Source organism: Corylus avellana, chromosome ca1 (assembly GCF_901000735.1).
Source record: "Corylus avellana chromosome ca1, CavTom2PMs-1.0".
NCBI classification, from domain to species: Eukaryota; Viridiplantae; Streptophyta; class Magnoliopsida; order Fagales; family Betulaceae; genus Corylus; species Corylus avellana.
This window is the reverse complement of record NC_081541.1, coordinates 44,700,691-44,719,110: the sequence shown is the minus strand read 5'-3', so window position 1 is coordinate 44,719,110 and position 18,420 is coordinate 44,700,691. Positions and strand designations below refer to the sequence as shown.

The window sequence follows — 18,420 nt, the reverse complement described above, 5'->3', positions numbered from 1 at the left end:
AATAATCTGGTGTTTTCATCACCATTCTATTTTATGCTTTTGGCTTAGCTGGCAGTTTGTTATTGGATATAACAGGACATCAACAAGTCTCATAATTGTTCATTTGTCCTCTGTTTGGTTGTCAAGAAAATGAGCAATTTTATCAGTTTTCTTCTTCGTATTCATATTCTCCGAGATTGTTGCTCTTGGACCCTCAGTTTGTGCTAAACTATGCTTTTCAGGAGCACCCGCTTGTCTTATGCTTCAGTCTACAGGATTTAAGGACTAATACTTTTCTTGAGCTCAAAGGGAAAGCTTCCCTATGCTCTCATGGTGAAGTTCCTGTTAATGATGTCCAGCTGGGAATTCCTTGTCCGAAGACTAAAGTTGTCATAATCCTAGATAGCTTTCAAGTGCCATTTTATTGTTGAAATTTAACCCTTTTTTTTTTTATTATTATCTAATCTAAGGGTCTAAATGATACCACTTGATATATATAATATACATCGATATATTATTTAAAAAATTTAAATGATGTAACATTAATTATATCGTTAAATGCAACATTAAACCCGTTAGTGCCATTTATGCCTTTGGTTGGCTATTTACCCCCAATGATTTTTTTTTTTTTTTTTTTTTTCTTCTAAGAATCCATTTGGCCTTACACGTTATAAGTGCGTTTTTTAAAAAATTGTAAAAAAAAAAAAAAAAAAGGTAAATACATTTGAAAATAAGAAGAGAAAAAAAAAAAATGCACTTTTTAAAATATCAAATTGTAATTTTACTAAACGCTTAATTGATAAAAAAATCACTTCTTTTTCTTTTCTTTTTTTCCTTTTCTAACAGAGAGAGAGAGAGAGAGAGAGAGAGAGAGAGTCTTGGAATGCCTATGGAAACAAGAGGAATAACAGTAAAATTAAGGAGACATCCAACTGTCTATTCATTCTTGTTTGTTTGAACTAACCCATACACAATTCTTTCACATATCCAAATTAGGGAAGATTCGAGTGCCAAATGCCCAGTGAATTCCAAGAGCCCAAGTGAGAAGAACACTTGAGGAACAAAAATAATTAACAAATCAAATAAATCATTGGAGCAAAGTGATGAAATAGGCCGCCATATCCTCCAAAACGCAGAGCACCAGGTAGAGTTCTTTATCACCATCATCCTCCAATTTTCCTTGACAATCCAAAAAAAACAAAAGCTGTCCGTACAAAGAATAGGCAATTTAGGGCACTGGGTTTCTAGGGACCCCTTGTATGCAAGGAGCAACGAAGCATTAGAAATCAGACTTGGTTGTGCAGCAATAGTAATCACCATCTCTTGCGCCCCCATGCACATTGCAATTAGTGCTGTAAAAAAGAAAACCTGAAACTTTTTAACACTTTTTCACGGAAACATCTGTACCTTTTATTGCTTATTTCTTGGAGTTACTTCTAGATTTTTTTTTTTAATTATTATTATTATTTTTTTATGCCTTGCCTTTACTTGAAAGAAATTCATATCCAAATAATATGGCTTGAGTTCTAGAAGTAGAAGTGGGCAGCATGTATTGTACAGCAAATATACCATTTTGACATTATAATATATGGTAACTAAATATAGGAATATTATTAAGAAAGATGGGAATGGCATAGCATAGCCCAAGTACACATGATTTATACAAGACATCCACCCAAAAAAAAAAAAAAACGTATCATCTATATCATGGTAATGAAAGCATAGTACTCGTGCGTAAAATTTGAGATATATAAAAAGTACGGCTGGGCAAAAATTGCCCGCAGCGGACCTTACCAAGCTACCTGGTCAGCTCTCAACAAACTTAAACTCAAGGTCCATGAGGATTTTCTAACTAGGCCAGGTTGGAATTTGAAATTGATCTTACCAAAAAAAAAAAGAAAAAAAAAACCAAATTTTGACTCAACTCAGTAACATAATTAAAAATAAGAATATTTGATATAAACATATACTTATTTTTAGAAAACCTATATCCCTTCCATGCGCCAATAGATCTTTTCTCCTCTTCTTCGCCTAACTGCTCCCAACCTCCTAAATCTACCCCCGCCATCACCACCACCACCGCCGCCAATCTCCATGAAGATGTCCTCAGGTCCCAAGGATTGTACCTGAACCATGAGGGCCCCCTCAATTAATTTTGAGGCTAGAGAAAGTAGATCTAGTTGGGTCAAAGGCAAGGTGGTTTAGGGTTGTTTTAGGTGTTGGAATCAGGGTTTCTTTAGGTTTCTTTTGGGTTTTAGGGTTCTTATATGGTTTTGGTTTTTGCGGGTTATCGTGGGCTTTTCGTGTACCTAATGGCACTTTGCGCTTTTTTTTATATATACAATATTACTCATAAAAAAAAAAAACAAAAAACTGTGCCGCCCAAATGCCTTCCTTGCAATCTCCCAAATTTTGACAATGCATGAAATTTGACACAGTTTGGCTCAGTTTGGAATCCATTTTCTGATCCAACCCCCCTTGGGTCGGAATTCGGAAACCACCGAATTACAACCCCAAGGGGTCGGTAACTAACTCTAATAAAAAGAATAGAAAAAGCGATATAGCAACAACGGATTTTTGCTAAAAATTTGGCCATAGTAATAGTCATGTGAGTTGCAAGTTCCACACCTTGATATACATCATAAAAAATGCTGATTCTTCACAAATATATATATATATCCTAAACTCAGTGCTAAATTGCTGTGGCAGTGGCGGTTTTGACATGCATGGCAAAAATAACAGTAGTTTTGAACTCACAGTCGATAGAAGACAAAAAATTTCTGATACATAAATGTTACAAAGTCGTGAAATATTTTAGTACCATGAGGGCACCTAAGGAAGACAGTTTTGAAGACACAAAGAGGTCTTAAAAATAGAGAAAGCACCTACACTGAAATAACTTACTAACAAATTGCTTATTGTGAAATAATTGTATCAAGAAAGAATGAGAGTGGCAATGTGTCCTAGAATATTTCAACTTATCACTGTACAAAATAAATGGGTAAGTCATCACGACAACGTGGTAAAAAAAACTTCACAAACCTTTACTTCTTTGGGTTAGTGCGCACAAAACTAATCTGTGAGAGATAATTGCTTTCAGCAAAATCATGTAATGTACGATGAGCTCGTGGTCCCTCCCGATCAGGTTTTCCATACTCTTCCTTCAAGAGTCGCCTACGCTCATCAGCATCCTGAAGAAACATGAAGCAAAAAGCTTTATATTAAATGACTTACAATTTTTTATTTTTTTTTTATTTTTATTTTTTTAAAAAAAGAGAGTAGATATTTAGAAAGATAAAAAGGAAGGAAAAAATAAGAGAGAATAACGAGAGGACCAAGGTTTGTCTCTAAACATAATTAAAAATGGATCCTTGTCCAATAAAGATGTGAACCGCCATAATAGAAACAAAGTGCCATTTAATAAGATTGTGCCTTACTGGATGGCCAGGACCTAGAGAGAGAGCAATTTCAACATACGCCAAATGTTAAGAGAGACCAATTTCAATACTAGATTTCAATTCTAAAAATCCTGGTTCTTTCTGACTGCTTCACATCAATAACTTGTTGATCATAGAACAGAAAGTATTTCTTCATTCCACTTCATGGAATCTGGTTAGATAGCTTAAATAAGAGATCAATACTTGAGGAAAAAAGAAAGTGAGTGTGTGTGTGTGCGGGGAGGGGGGAAGTGATCCCAATCGAGGTAAAAAAAAAATTTGACAAGTAATTGACAAATATCAATAAAAGTGTAAAAGTGCCCCTAAAGACACAAGAAGTATACAAGAGAAGCACCTAACTTGAAAGAACAAGAAAATCACTATAACTAATTGTTAAAGGAGAAAGATAGGCAGCTATCCAAAAATACAAGGTTTTGAAGAAAATTGACTTCATCTCTTCCAAAGTCCTTTCACGGTCCTCAAAACATTTGTAATTCCTTTATCTCCATTAACATTTTTTTTTTTTATTAAGTAATGTAGTATATACCAAAAAGCGCAGAGGGGCACCACTCAAGCACACATGACGTATATAAGAGAACGCCTAAGAAGAAGAAAAGGCACGTAAGCACCATCTTCCATACAGCAACACTCCGCGTACTAATAACATAAGGAGCATGGTACATGTATAACATAAGAAACATCTAATAAAGCATATGGGGCGAAAGAATGTAAGTATGGGTCATGGAGCTGGATTGTTTACAAAAACAACATATCTACACATCTTGCCTATAGCATATTAGTGATGCTAACATCAAGTCCCAGTCGATGATACCTGTAAGAACTCAACCATTTGCTCTTCAATTGTACCATGCATTGCTAAAGTTTCCACATGAATAGGACGAGTAGCACCCATCCGATGAGCACGACTTATAACTTGTTCCTCCATGCTAAAAAAGTTTCAACCAACCGGACAAGTCAATGTCTTCGGAAAAGACAGACCAATTATTATGTTAAAGAACAGTAAACAATCTATGAATTTGGCAGCAAACGTATAAATTGATGAAACAACACAATGAACCAAACAAACATTAATATTGATCAACCTAAGAAGGCCAGCAAAATTTTGACAAAGAGAGAGGTGACTTAGGTAGTTTCTGATTTTATTTTATTTTTTTTCTTTTTCTAGACCATATGTAACTCATTTAATCGGAATGAAATACGTTTTACCATAACAAATTATCTAATGTCAAAACGAATTATGATAACATCATTTGGTAAACACATAACTAGGCAGTACTAACAAAGTATTCTATACTTTTTACATAATATGACATTTGGTAAAAGTAAAATATTAGGAAGCATTTGAAGATACTAGGATGTGGTGGTTGTGAAGAAATGGCAATAACAATTTAGTGATCTTATCATGATGATGACTTATCAAAAAAAAAACAACGATGACTTATCAAAAAAAAACCAATGATGACTGTATAGACAAATAATAAAGCAACCGGGTGGTGGCGGCGGCAGCAAAGGTGCTGGGAATTGCTCCAACAGAATTGCTTCCAGCATCAGTAACAGTGGTGATGGCATTAGCATACAGTTATACTGGTAATAGTCATCTGGTGGTAATACTACAATGGTGTTCATGACCCATGGATGCCATGATGGCTCACTATGGTAGCAGAGAGATGATGATTCAAGCACAAGAGGAGATAGTGGGGGTAGCAGTGCAGGTGGTTTGGTAACACGGATGAAACAATATAGAGTTGAACTTTTCTCTGGAACATGGGTAGAATGAATACCAAAATTCAAATCTATAGTTTTGGAGAAGTAATTAAATCTTACTTTTAAAATTAATGCAAATCCAGTTCAAATGGAAGACTTTTTACCAAAAAATGCACTCTAATTTCAACTAGCCAAATGGTGCATTATTGACTACAATGCATTTGAGATAGAAAAACTAGCAGGCCCTTAAAGAAGAAAGCTAAGAAAACCTTTTCAAAAAATATCAAAAATCTCTTTGAAATTGGATAATCCCTTTGAAGTCTAGACACTCAAATTATTTAGAATAAAGAAAGAAAGAAAAAAATTGCACACATGATCAAAACAAAGACTTACCTTTTGTCCCAAATTGGTTCCATTAGAAACACACGCGTTACAAAACTTAGATCAAGCCCCAGTGCAGCACTACCATCCATCAAAAGCGCAATACAACTTGGATCATTCTGGAATGTGGTCAGTGCCTTCATCTGAACCAGTGAAAGTGCATTAAACCAAGAACATGAAAACAGATTTAGACAAATTTGTTTGGGGGGGGGGGGGTAGGGAAATGTACCTTGTTGCTAGAATGCATTGGACTATACATCCCAGCAAATTTAATACCTGCAATAGTTAACTGGCCACAGAAATGGGATTCATCAACCATCAATTGTATGAAAGGAACCACACAAAGCTGTGCCTAGTCTATGGTATACAACAACTACCTGCTGCTCAATGACATGAATATGCTCAAGGAATTGAGAAAAAATTATGACTTTCTCTGGGCTAAGTTTCTCAGTATTGGTGCTTGTTCTGGAGAAGTTATCCAGTAACAATAGCTTTGCGTCGCTCATATGAGATTTGCCCTCACCTATGCAGTATCCAACCTCCCTATTACCTTCCAGCAAAGCGTTCAACTTCTGTACAAGGTAAGTGACCTTACTGCTAGATGTTGATTGCCAATCAGGATCCCAGTTATCCTGTATAAACATATAATATATATTGGTAAAAAAGGAAGTAGAATTTAGACATAATTCAAGTTTTCCTTATAGCTAAACCTGCCTGTTTGTATGATGGTTGTAACTCAATAAGATCTTTGGGTACAGGCCATTTTGGGTTAGGATTTTCTGCCCGGGTTAGCACATCAGGAGTTTCCATCTCATATAAATTACCACATCCAGGATAAGTACACTTTTCACTGTCCAAAGCGACACAATCAAGGCACAAAAGATGCCTACATGGCGTAATGGCAGGTAAACGGCACCATTCCTGGCATCTAAGAAATAAAAAGGTAATTGGCAATCAGTGATTCAAATGCGATTTAACCATTTTAAAAATAAAAAAATAAAAAAGCCACATGAAGCCTCAAAAGACATATTACCTGACACAGTTCCCACCACACAGGAGGTGGCTTTTTATATGAGCATACTCTTCTGAAGTAGGATCAAGACCCTTTTCAACTAAAACATCCATTGTTTCCTGAATATCTTCACCAGCTTCTGTCACTTTAATATGTCCGGCCACACAACAAGATAGCCTGACATTTCTGACAGTTGCACTTCGAAATTTCCACTGCTTGGGATTCAGTAGACTCTCAACATGAGAAGGATCATTCCAGTCAGCCATTAGTATATTGCGCCGCACTGTAACTACTAGTTCATTGTAACTTCTTGCGTGTTCCTCAGTAAAATTGAGAAAAGTAACTTTCTTGATGCAGGGTGGAATACTATGCAAATCCATCTTTCTTGCACTAATCATGCACTTGTGAAGTAAATGCAACAAACGTGACCGTCCCTCCTCCATCCCTGCTTCAAACGGCCTAAGAATTCCAGCTTCCCATGACTTCTGATTCTGTCCAAATGCTTCCTCGTGAAGGAACTTAAGCAACGGGTGAAAGTGTGACAGTTGACTGTTGGGAGTGTTAGGCGTTGGAGTCCCCGTTAATATCCACCGATTTGAAGCCACCAACGAAACCGCCAATTGCAATTTGTTTGTCAAGCTAACACTAGAGCCAAGGCTGTGTCCCTCATCTAAGATGACTCTAAGCCAATGCACTTGTACCAATACACTTTTCTTACGTGGGTCCCACTCTGCACTTAACCGATTAAATGTAGTTATTACAATATCATAATCCCAAGCTAGACTATGTACAGCAGGCTTCCTATGATCAGTCCAAACAAACACACGTAACTGACGAGGACTGACATGCTTTTCAATTTGAGTTTTCCAATGATCAACTAGATTTGCTGGCACAACAATTAACGTAGCTCTGGACAAATATAACCTGACAGAATCCAGTGGCACACAAAGAGCAATCCTGAGAGCAGCCACATCAAAGACCAAGTTGTCAAGATCTCGCGGATAATACCACCTACAAATACCTTTTACTTCTCTCTTTATGAGACCAAATGCTTGGAATATTTTATAGAAGCCATGGGCATTTCCCACAGGCACAACAGGAGTGCCTAAGTAAGGACTTTGTAGGCCAATTGATTCCATTTGTGATAGTCTGTTCAAAGGAAGCTTAGCCAACCAAGTTAAGGCTTTCTTTGATTCATAATTTATCAAATGATAATGCTCTCTAAGCACACTGGTGAAAAATGAAACATTCTGTTCTTCACCCCTAGAAGTTCTTTGGGAATAGAATCCTGGTAAATATCTTATTCGGCTGCAATTGTCCCAAGATTCTTCAGGAACACTACAACTCTGGTATAAAAAATCAGGGTTCATGCCACAAAACCATGCTGCACTAGCATCAGCTACCCTAGTTTCTCCAAGCTTCCGCCACTTGCGACAAGCATCACATTGTACCCAGGTATCATTATACTCGAGATTATCTGCAGCAGCACCCCCAGGCCTCTTGCAACCATTTAATACTCCATATAACCCACCAACTTGCTTTTCTTGAGAGCAATGTTCAGGATCAACAGAAGTATGCTTCCTTTTACTTGAATTTTTACCAAGCTTCCTTTCTTTAGGAAAAACAGTTTCTCCTTCATATGGAGAAAAAAGATTTTTCTTGATGCGGCCCAAATCTCTAGAGCGTCGAACCATTGACATTGCTGGCTCAGAACATGCAGATATAGGTGATTTCTTTCCTTTACTAGTACTTGACTCATCAAATCCTGCAATCTGTTCATCAAAAACTATTAACCTGGCTCTTTTAGTTGAGGAGTGGTTCAAGTCCTCCATGCCTCTCTGAGCATTCTGACCTACATCCTTATTGTCCACGAACATGTTACCACCGGAGATATTATCACCACTGAGCTCATAATAGCCACATCTCTGGTCACCATTATGTGTACACCAGATTACTTGTACCCCTTCTGGTGGATCTGCTAACGTTCCCTGTGTCTTCAAAATAAGGGAAAGAGCAGTTATAGTCTTGCCTAAGCCAGGTTCATCACAGAACATACCCCCACGAAAATCTTTGATAGTGGGAGGTATCTCAGTAACTATTTCCCCTGAAACAACATTTACATAAAAACTAAATCCATCTTCAGTTGAGAGAGCACTGAATAAAGGATGTGGCAAAATTTCAGCATTGCGCTCACGCTGCAACATCCATTGGACTGCCGCCTGCTGATGAGAAAATAGTTTTAATTTCATACATGGCATGACTAATGCGGCCAAGGATCTCAGATGGCGACAGGTTGCTGCAACCCTATACAGGTCCATCGGGCCAAGTGTAGCTAGTATCTTAATCAAAATGTCATCAGATACATCCCAAACACCAGATTTATAAGACTCATTTATTGGTATAATTCTTGAAGAATCAGGCTGTCTCTCCTTCATCACGCTAGGTAAGCTCTTAAAAATTTCATGAAGTTCAAATAACCTTCTTTTTGAAGAATCAGTGGCATTGTAATGCAGTTTACAACCAATAACATGACAATCAGAAAGATTCCAAATGCTCTCATCAGCTCCATGAGCTTCTATAAAATATTCTCCACGAGCAAGCATTGACTTTCTCTCCCCCCAGTCACAGCTGCAGAGAATGTTATTGTACTATGTCAGCAAGGTAGACTCACAAAGGGCTTCCAATTTAATTTATGTTGCTAGGAAAAGAGGAACAGTTAATAATGCATCTACGAGGGTCTATTTATTTTATGGAAACAAATACAACTAGAAGGACTACCAGTTGGATGCAACCAAAATAAGGCATTTTCCAAGAAGTGATTTTAGACACACCATTACATAATTGTTATTTGTAATAGCCATTTCACTACATTAAATCTCCTTCAAGTATATTACTTTTATCACTTCTGACATTTGTCTCGCTCTATATTACTCCTTGCTATAATTTTCAGAAAAAAGAAAAAAAATCAGTGTACATGATTGAACATAACGAAATGCAGAACCTTTCAAATGAACCAAATGTCTTAAGAGGGAACCCCAACAACGCGTCTCCAAGAACAAGGATAAAATGGACCAATGGTCCCAATAACAACGTCAAAAGCTTAAGAACTGATTTCTCAATCAATCTAAAATGCATTGGCCTTTCCTTGTTGAACAGGTCAGTAGTAACCAAATTTGAAAGAAAGCAATTCATGAGTCAACCAAATTGGCTGATACTGGACTCATACAGCAGTCCAAGTGATCCTGTACCCAAACAACTTCTCAACTATGATTCATTATCACACATAAGAGGCCACATTGGCTGCATAACAGAACTAGATTCTCAATCCTACAATTGCCCACCACTTCTCTCTACCACCATATCGCAATGCCTCTTATGTCTTAAACCCTAATCCACAATGTGAACAAACCTTACAACTTGGGCCAGTTCCAGACGGAGACAAAACCTTACCTATATATATTAGACTACCTGAAACTCGATATCCATTTCGACCCTAAACTCGAAACTTATCAATCAACTGACTAATAACGTCCTAGCAAATCTTTTTTGACTAGTAAGCTACACACTTATAATATATATAAAATCCTATTGCTATTTGATTCAAATTTTACCAGCTCAGCATTTACTGCTAAGAGAGATTCAATAAATTAAGTAAAGAAGAGTACTTGTCTCTTAAAAGAATTAATTTGATAGTTTTAATTTGTTTTTTTCTTAAAGTGAATTCAACAATGCATACACAATCACCGAGTTTCAACAAATGAAAATAGCACCACACCTCAAGTGCCTAAAAAGCGCGCCTGCAATCCCACCGGACCGCGGAAACTGCCATCCGCTCCACGCCACGATCGGCACGTACACGTCCACCAGCACCACCGCCCTCACCTCAACATCACCACCACCGACCCAAACCACGCGGGCATTGACCTTCACGCACCTGTGCGTCACCAGAGCGTGCAGCTGGTGCACCACGCTAATGCTGCCGCGCACCTGCCCTATCTTCCTCACCTTCCTCCTCCTCTTATCCGCAACGACGCCGGCCCCCTCGCATTGCTCGGAACCTGAAACTACCGAGAGCACGACGCCATTATGGGACCTGAACCCGACCTCCGAACCGTCCCCGAATATTTCGCAGCGAGTGTTGAAACGCAGCTTTTCGGGGCGTAGAGGCGGAGGAAGATTGACCGCGAGAACGGCGCACAAGTACCCGCAGAGTTTGTGGTCGAGAAACGAATCATCGTCGTCCATGGGGATTGAGAGAGAATTAGGGCTTTGGATTTTGGGAATTCGAAGAAGCGGTTTATTTAGGTATAGTTTGGATCCCAAAGTGGGAGGTTGTTTTATAGTGTGGAGGGGTTTATGTTGGGATTTTCGGGTTGAAGGTTTAATGACCGTTGATTTTAGGAGTCTGTGGATTGAGGAGGTTACAGAGTGCACGCGTTTCTTGGAATTCTTGCCGCAGGTTTAAGAAGAAGGGTAATATATTGTACAGCTGGAATATATATTTACATGAATTGTTTTTAATTATTATTTTTATTTTCAATTTAATAAAGACAAAGCATTCATATGTAACGATATTCAGCTGGAATATATTATATTTACAGATTTTTTTTTTTCTCTCACGTAACGATTGGAGCAAGCGAGATCTACGCCAAGCCGCCAAGCGATATCTACGTCGGCTTTTTTTTTACCAAATGAACCACTATCCGACAATAACTCTTCCCACATATGTTACGTCCATTATTTATATTCATAAAATCATTTTAAAATTGTTGGGGGAGAAAATCTCCCTGAGTGGGCCCCATTTTTTATACTTTTTTTTTTTTTTTTTATAAGTCCCATTTTTTATACTTATTTATCATATGTTATTGATAACTCATGTAATGACATGTGTGCACATTTTTTTAATCTTTGAATAAAATGAGAAAGAAAGAAAGTGGCCTCTTTTTTTCCCCAATCTCTCTCTTTTATGTCTCTCACTTACCACTCTCAACCACGAAATCCTTTTCTGAGTTTATTTAAAATTAAAGAGTTTTTTTTTTTTTTTATAGTACAAGATTTCCAACTTCGAATTTAAAATTGAAATGGGGCGTATGTTTTACATGCGATAAAAATCATAAAATATTATTTAAGATTTTAAAAAATTAATAAAAAAAAAAGGGTGACCGCCCACTCCATCTTGGCCATAGGGGGTGGCCGATCACCTCATTTTAGTTGGGGGAGGCTTGAGCCACCCCAAATGGCCAGCCAGGGGCCACCCCTGTTGGGTTTGGGGTGATTTTGACTACCCTCAAACCGACCAGTCTGGGGTGGCTTTGTCTTTAGGGGTGGCCGAATCACTCCCATGGGACAAATGAATAAAAAAATAATAATAATGGATTAGTCCTTGAGGGTTGACTCGGCTATTGCCATCTCCCTTGTGGGTGATTCAACTTCAACCCCCAAAGGCAAACGCTATTTTATTTTTATTTTTATTTTTTTCATTTGGCCCTAGGGGGTGGCCGAACAACCCCCAAGGGGTCATGGGATGGCCGGCCACCCCATTATTTGTTTATTATTTTTTTTAATAATATATTTTTTTTATTACAAAGACATGTGTCATATTTGTGACTCTAAGATTTTTTTAGAAAAAATTCTAGCCATTAACTCAACTCATTGATAATTAGAGGTGAATTTTTATTATATTTTTTTATCCAAAAATAAATATGCTAACTTAGGCATCAAAAGTTTGTCGGCTCCAACGGAAGACCTTCTAATCTTTTTTTTGTTTTGTAAGAATCTCATTGAGTCCTTTACAACTTAGCCATAAAAAAAATAGCTGAGTAGCAAATTATTGAACCTACGAATGCTCCAACAAAAATTATTATTAAATATATGTTTAAGTAATCTACACTTATTCTCAATTTTTTATATTTATTTTTTAACATTCATAAATAACTTTTAAAATCATTGAGCCGAAGAGTCACGAACTTGTGTTAAACACTTTTCAACGACAAGTGGCTGGTTGGTAGCCTCAGTCGTTCTTTATTATAGACTAGTGCGACTTTTCAAACCACTATCATAATTCTGTTTCAACGTTGGCTGCTTCAGTCTGCACTGCTGAAAAAGCAAAATCTGCTTCATTTCTCTTGTTTGCATTATCTATCTTTGTTCAATTTTGTTTCCTTTTAAATTTCTTGTTAAATAACCATGGCTGTGGGAGAGGCTTTTCTCTCAGCTTTCCTTCAAGTGTTGTTTGACAGATTGGCTTCCCGCGAGTTCATAGACTTGGTACGCAGCAGGAAGTACGATGATTTGCTGGAAAAGTTGAAGATCACATTGCTGACTGTCACAGCACTGCTTAATGACGCAGAGGAGAAGCAGTTTCATAGCCCTGCAGTGGAGAAGTGGCTGCACATGGCTAAAGATGTTCTTTATGATGCAGAGGACATATTGGATGAGCTTGCTACCGAAGCTTTGAAATGTAAGGTGGAAGCTGAATCTCAGGCCAGCCCAAATCAGGTATGGAACTGGAGCTTCATCTCCACCCCATCTAGTAGAGAGATAGAGTCCAAATTGAAAAATATTATTGAGAAGTTACAATTAATTGCGAAATATAAAGAAGCCCTTGGTTTGAAAGACAGTGTTGGAGGAAGCTCGTCGGGGCTCAAACAAAGATTACCAACAACTTCATTGGTAGATGAAACTTGTGTCTATGGCAGAAATCATGAAAAGGGTTTGATAATCGAGCTGCTCCTGAGGGATGCACCAATTATGAATAGAATTGGTGTAGTTCCTATATTCGGGATGGGTGGTATTGGCAAGACGACTCTTGCTCAAATTGTTTACAACGATGAAAGAGTAGAGGAGCATTTTGATTTAAGAATTTGGGTGTGTGTGTCTGATCAATTTGATGTAGTGAGGGTAACAAAAACAATTTTTAGGTCAATCACTTGGGAAAATACTGATCTCAATGACTTAAATCTGCTTCAAGTTAGTTTGAAAGGGAAACTGGTCGGGAAGAGATTTTTGCTTGTTTTGGATGATGTTTGGAACAAGAGAAATAATGATTGGGATCTCTTATGGAAACCATTAAAAACAGGGGCAAGAGGAAGTAAAATATTGGTGACAACGAGGAATAGGGATGTTGCATCAAGCATGGGGACAGTTCCAGCTCATCATTTGAGAGGTTTATCATTTGATGATTGCTGGTCATTGTTCACAAGTCAAGCATTTGAGAATAGAAACATTGATTTCTATCCAAATTTGGAGGCAATTGGTAGGGAGGTTGTGGAAAAGTGTGAAGGTTTGCCCTTAGCTGCAAAGAGACTGGGAATCCTATTGCGCTCTAGACAAGAAGAAGACGAATGGAAAGATATATTGAATAGGAAAATATGGGATCTACCTGATGATGAAAGTGATATTCTTCAGAGTCTAAGACTAAGCTATCATCACCTTCCTGCGCATTTGAAGCAATGTTTTGCATATTGTTCAATATTCCCTCCGGGATATGAATTTGACAAGGACTCGCTGGTTTTGTTATGGATGGCAGAAGGATTTGTGTTGCAACCTAATGCCAAGAAAAGATTGGAAGATGTGGGTGGCGAATATTTTCTCGAGCTAGTATCAAGGTCATTCTTTCAAGAATCTATTGACAAGGAGTCGCGATTTATGATGCATGGCCTCATGAAAGATTTAGCTCATATTGTTTCTGGAGAATTTTGTTTCAGATTGGAGGATAACCTAAAGGATGGTAATCAAAACAGAATTCATGAGAAGGCTCGCCATTCCTCGTACTTACGCGGCAGACGCGACGTGCTCTCAAAATTTGATGCCTTCAATGGATTTGAACGCTTACGCACCTTCCTACCGTTAGATCCAACTGGCACTATTGGAATTAGCTATTTGGCTAATCAAGTCCCTCGTGATCTCTTACCAAAGCTAAGATATCTACGAGTGTTGTCATTTAATGCTTGTTGCCTCACTGAATTGCCAGATTCCATTGGTGACTTAAAACATCTACGCTACCTGGACCTTTCTCACACAGCAATTAAAACATTACCTGACTCAACTGGTACTCTTTACAATTTACAAACATTGATCCTATTGCAATGTCGCTCTCTCACTAAGTTGCCTGCAGATATGGGGAAGCTAATGTGCTTACGGCATCTTTGCATGAGTGGAAGCAGGTTAAAAGAGATGCCACAGCAAATTTGTAGATTGAAGAATCTTCAAACATTATCTACTTTCACAGTGGGTAAAGATGGTGGGCTAGGAATCAGAGACTTGAGAGACATGTCACAACTTCAAGGATCACTTGTCATTTCCGGACTGCAAAACGTTGTCAGCTTTACCGATGCAATGGAGGCTAATTTGAAGGACAAGCAGGGACTTGATCAGTTGGTATTCCAATGGAGTAACGGCTTTGAAGATTCAGTTAATTTTGTGGATGCAGAGGGAGTACCTGATCAGACGGTATTCCCATGGAGAAACAGCATCGAAGATTCAGTTAATTATGTGGTTGCAGAGGGAGTATCTGACATGTCACAGGATTCAGTTCGAGGCATGGAATCTTATACACATGAACCTGCTGAGCAAACACTGGGATGGAGCAACAGTTTGGGTAGTTCAAGAAATGAATCAGTTGAAACAGATGTTCTTGAGATGTTGCAACCGCACAGAAACATAACGCAAATCATTATCAGGGACTATGGAGGTACAATATTCCCAACTTGGATTGGATCTCCTTTGTTCTCCAATCTGATCGTTCTAAGACTTAGTAATTGTTCAAAGTGTAGTCATCTACCACCAGTTGGGCAGCTGCCCTCTCTCAAAGACCTCATGGTTGAAGGAATGGAAGGAATTAAAAGAATAGGCGCTGAGTTCTATGGTGATGGCTGTTTTTCTGCTATGCCTTTTCCATCCTTGGAGACTTTAAAGTTTGAAAACATGTTACTGTGGGAGGAGTGGTCTTCTTCTGGAGTTGAAGGCAGAGGAGACTTCAATAACCTGCAACAGATTGAAATCCGTAACTGTCCTAAGCTAAGAAAATTGTTACACCACTTTCCTGCCTTGAAAAAAATGAGTATTATGGGGTGTGAAGCATTGGAAAGTCTTCCAAGGGTTTTGACAGTTGATGAAAACTTAAAACAAGGCAGTGAATTCCCTTGCCTCCTTGAGCTTTCTATACGGACATGTCCCAACCTGAGGGAACTACCCCATCTTTTTCCTTCATTGGCAATGCTTGAAATAAATGGATGCCAAGAATTGGCTGAACTTCCGGGGCTTCCTTCAATCCGTGAATTAGAAGTAAATAAGTTTGATGAAAGGGTGTTACAAAGCATAGGTAACCTGTCCTCGCTTACTTACCTGCGTGTGTGTCAAATTTCCATGCTCATATGTTTGCTTGAAAGGTTTCTTCAAAAGTTAACAGCTCTTGAAGAATTACAGATTGCTAATCTTGGTGAGCTCACAACTTTGTCCAATGAACTCGGATTGCAAAATCTCCATTGCCTCCAGCGTTTGGAGATTTCCGGATGTCCATTCTTAAAGGAGTTGCCACAAAGTTTATACGAACTTTCATCTCTTAAGGAGTTGAGGGTCTCAAAATGTCCCTCGCTTGTGTCCTTTCCTGCGACAGGCTTGCCTTCCACGCTCATAAGACTTGAGATCAAGGATTGTAAGGCTCTGATGTTCCTCCCTGAGTGGAAGATGCTTAACAATGAGAAGGTGTTTCCTTTACTTGAATACTTGGTAATTGAAGGCTGCTCTTCTCTCAAATCTTTACCAGGAGGCCAGTTGCCCAGCACGCTTAAAAAAATTGAAATCCATGACTGCATGAGTTTAGAGTCACTTCCGGAGCAGATGCAAAGCAATATCTGTCTTGAATTCTTTAAAATTTCATGTTGTCATTCTATCATGTTCTTCTCGGAAGGAACTTTTGGGCTGTCCACTGTCACATCCAGCACTGTCATGAACCTTAAGGAGCTCTTCATTAGTAGTTGTAAGAACCTCAAGTCATTACCTGGAGGCCTACACAACCTCAAGCGTCTCGATTACTTAGAAGTAGTTGAGTGCCCACTTCTTTTGTCTTTTCCAGAACCTGGCTTGCCAACCAAGCTGCGATCAGTAAAAATCTCTAATTGCAGGAGTCTCAAGTACCTACCAAATCAGATGTATAGCCTCACATCTCTTGAAGAACTACGCATAGATGGTTGCTCAAGTCTTGCATCATTTCCAGAGGGGGGCTTACCGGCCAATCTGCTGTCACTCTCAATCTTAGACTCTGAGAATCTCAGGCCCTCATATGAGTGGGGGCTGCACAGACTCACTTGTCTAATGGACTTGTCCTTTGGTGGATGTCAAGGGTTGGTATCTTTTCCTGACAAGTGTTTGCTGCCTTCTAATTTATCCTCTCTTCATCTTGAGCGACTGCCAAATCTTGAATCTCTGCCCCAGGGACTGGAAAACCTCACCTCTCTTGATAATCTGGAAATATGGGAATGTGACAGGCTTGTGGCCTTGCCAGACAGCTCAAATACTTTAGAGTTGGGGTTTTTAGGATATCCTTTGATATACAGTTACTAGAGAAATCTGCTCAAGAAAGGTTTTACTCAAGCAATCTGCACCGGGAAACAAGCAGTCGATCTTTCGTTATATGGGTTTTGTTCAAATTTGGTGTGAAGGATTCGTGGACTAAACTCATTAATATTCCACTCTTATTAGACTATCCGGAAAGGCCCTTGGGGTTTTGGAAAAACTGAGAGTTCTTAATGCAGAATGCAGAAGAAGTATGAAGTTGGTCTGCCATGAGGTATGGCTGCATTCCATGTCCTTTTGCATGTTTTTGTTTCTGATAATTATATTTCATATATGTTTTCTCCTAAATCCTACCTAGCTTATATGCACTCTATCTATCCCTCATGCATAATGTAATTTCAATCATTTGGTCCTAAGGCTATCCAATCTATGAACTTACCTTAGATCAACTCAATCTTTGGTGAGCATGATGGAATTAGGAAGTTCGTGAACTCTAATTGTTCATTTGTCAAATTATTGTCCCAGAAGAAAAAGTTACATAGCAGGAGTGAGACTAATAAATTTTCATCATGTACAAAGACTGTTCTCAATCTTATAACTGAAAAGTAATATGCTGTTAGATTCTGAAGTGATGCTAACTTTTTGTACTTCTTGCATGTAGTTAATACAAAGTATGACTAGATTAGTCATGGAGGACCATTAAATTCATCTTTTTCTATAAGCTTAATCTTTTAGGACAAGTGGTGTTGAACATAATATCATCCAGACTTGCAAAAATGTTTCATGAAGCTATTTTTAGATATTTATACCTTTTTGAGAGTAGATATCATTGACCATTATCTTTATTATTTCTTGCATATAGTTAACTCTAAGGGATAGTTCAATTGGATAAGAACCACACTTTATGAAGTGGAGAGGTCGTTAGTTCGAATCTCTCCTTCTCCCTTCCTTACAAGCCAAATGAGCAATATATATATATATATATATATATATTGCTCATAATTGTTAATGTTGGCAAGTATACATCTCTCTTGTGCTTGCCTCTCATTCAAATGGTCATTGATGTTCCTTAAGAACAGAACACCAGAGTTAAAAATGTCAATGTATTCATTAAGACTACTCTTCTATATCACTCAAGCTCTCTAGATCTGCTCAGATAATTTTAGGGTAAAATTATAAAATTCTAATAATTATTTTTTGAATTAAATTTCCTATACTAGAATATGGGAGATTTTCCTTTTTGTGTTTATAAATTGTCAATGATGGACCTTCTAGTGCTAGTTAACTTTCTAATAGTATGACTTGGACTTGACCATGATGTTTACTATGATGGACCTGCTAGGTAACTTCCTGATAGTATGAGTCTTTCAA

At 38.1% G+C, this 18,420-nt stretch overlaps 2 protein-coding genes across 4 annotated transcripts; one reads left to right on the top strand and one right to left on the bottom strand.

Annotated features, from left to right (window-relative positions):
• Nucleotides 1-875: 875 nt before the first annotated feature.
• Nucleotides 876-10,985, bottom strand: LOC132178568 (F-box protein At3g54460). 3 transcript variants are annotated; one of them, XM_059591022.1, is made up of 9 exons: nt 10,310-10,985; nt 6,556-9,162; nt 6,237-6,450; nt 5,900-6,154; nt 5,752-5,811; nt 5,535-5,665; nt 4,249-4,363; nt 3,022-3,170; nt 876-1,331 (listed from the first exon to the last, which is right to left on the bottom strand). In XM_059591022.1, the coding sequence occupies exons 1-8, from the start codon at nt 10,777-10,779 to the stop codon at nt 3,024-3,026; spliced, it is 3,999 nt and encodes a 1,332-aa protein (XP_059447005.1). In that variant the 5' UTR covers nt 10,780-10,985; the 3' UTR covers nt 876-1,331; nt 3,022-3,023. The 3 variants fall into 3 exon arrangements, with proteins under 3 accessions (XP_059447005.1, XP_059446997.1, XP_059447014.1); XM_059591014.1 differs by lacking the exon at nt 876-1,331 and having other exon boundaries at nt 2,745-3,170; XM_059591031.1 differs by lacking the exons at nt 876-1,331; nt 3,022-3,170 and having other exon boundaries at nt 4,273-4,398.
• A 1,644-nt stretch (nt 10,986-12,629) lies between these two features.
• On the top strand, nt 12,630-18,420 carry LOC132167136 (putative disease resistance RPP13-like protein 1; the record flags this gene model as incomplete). The annotated part of the gene is given in 2 exon segments (XM_059578038.1): nt 12,630-17,323; nt 18,392-18,420. A coding segment is annotated over 1 exon segment (4,377 nt). The 5' UTR covers nt 12,630-12,720.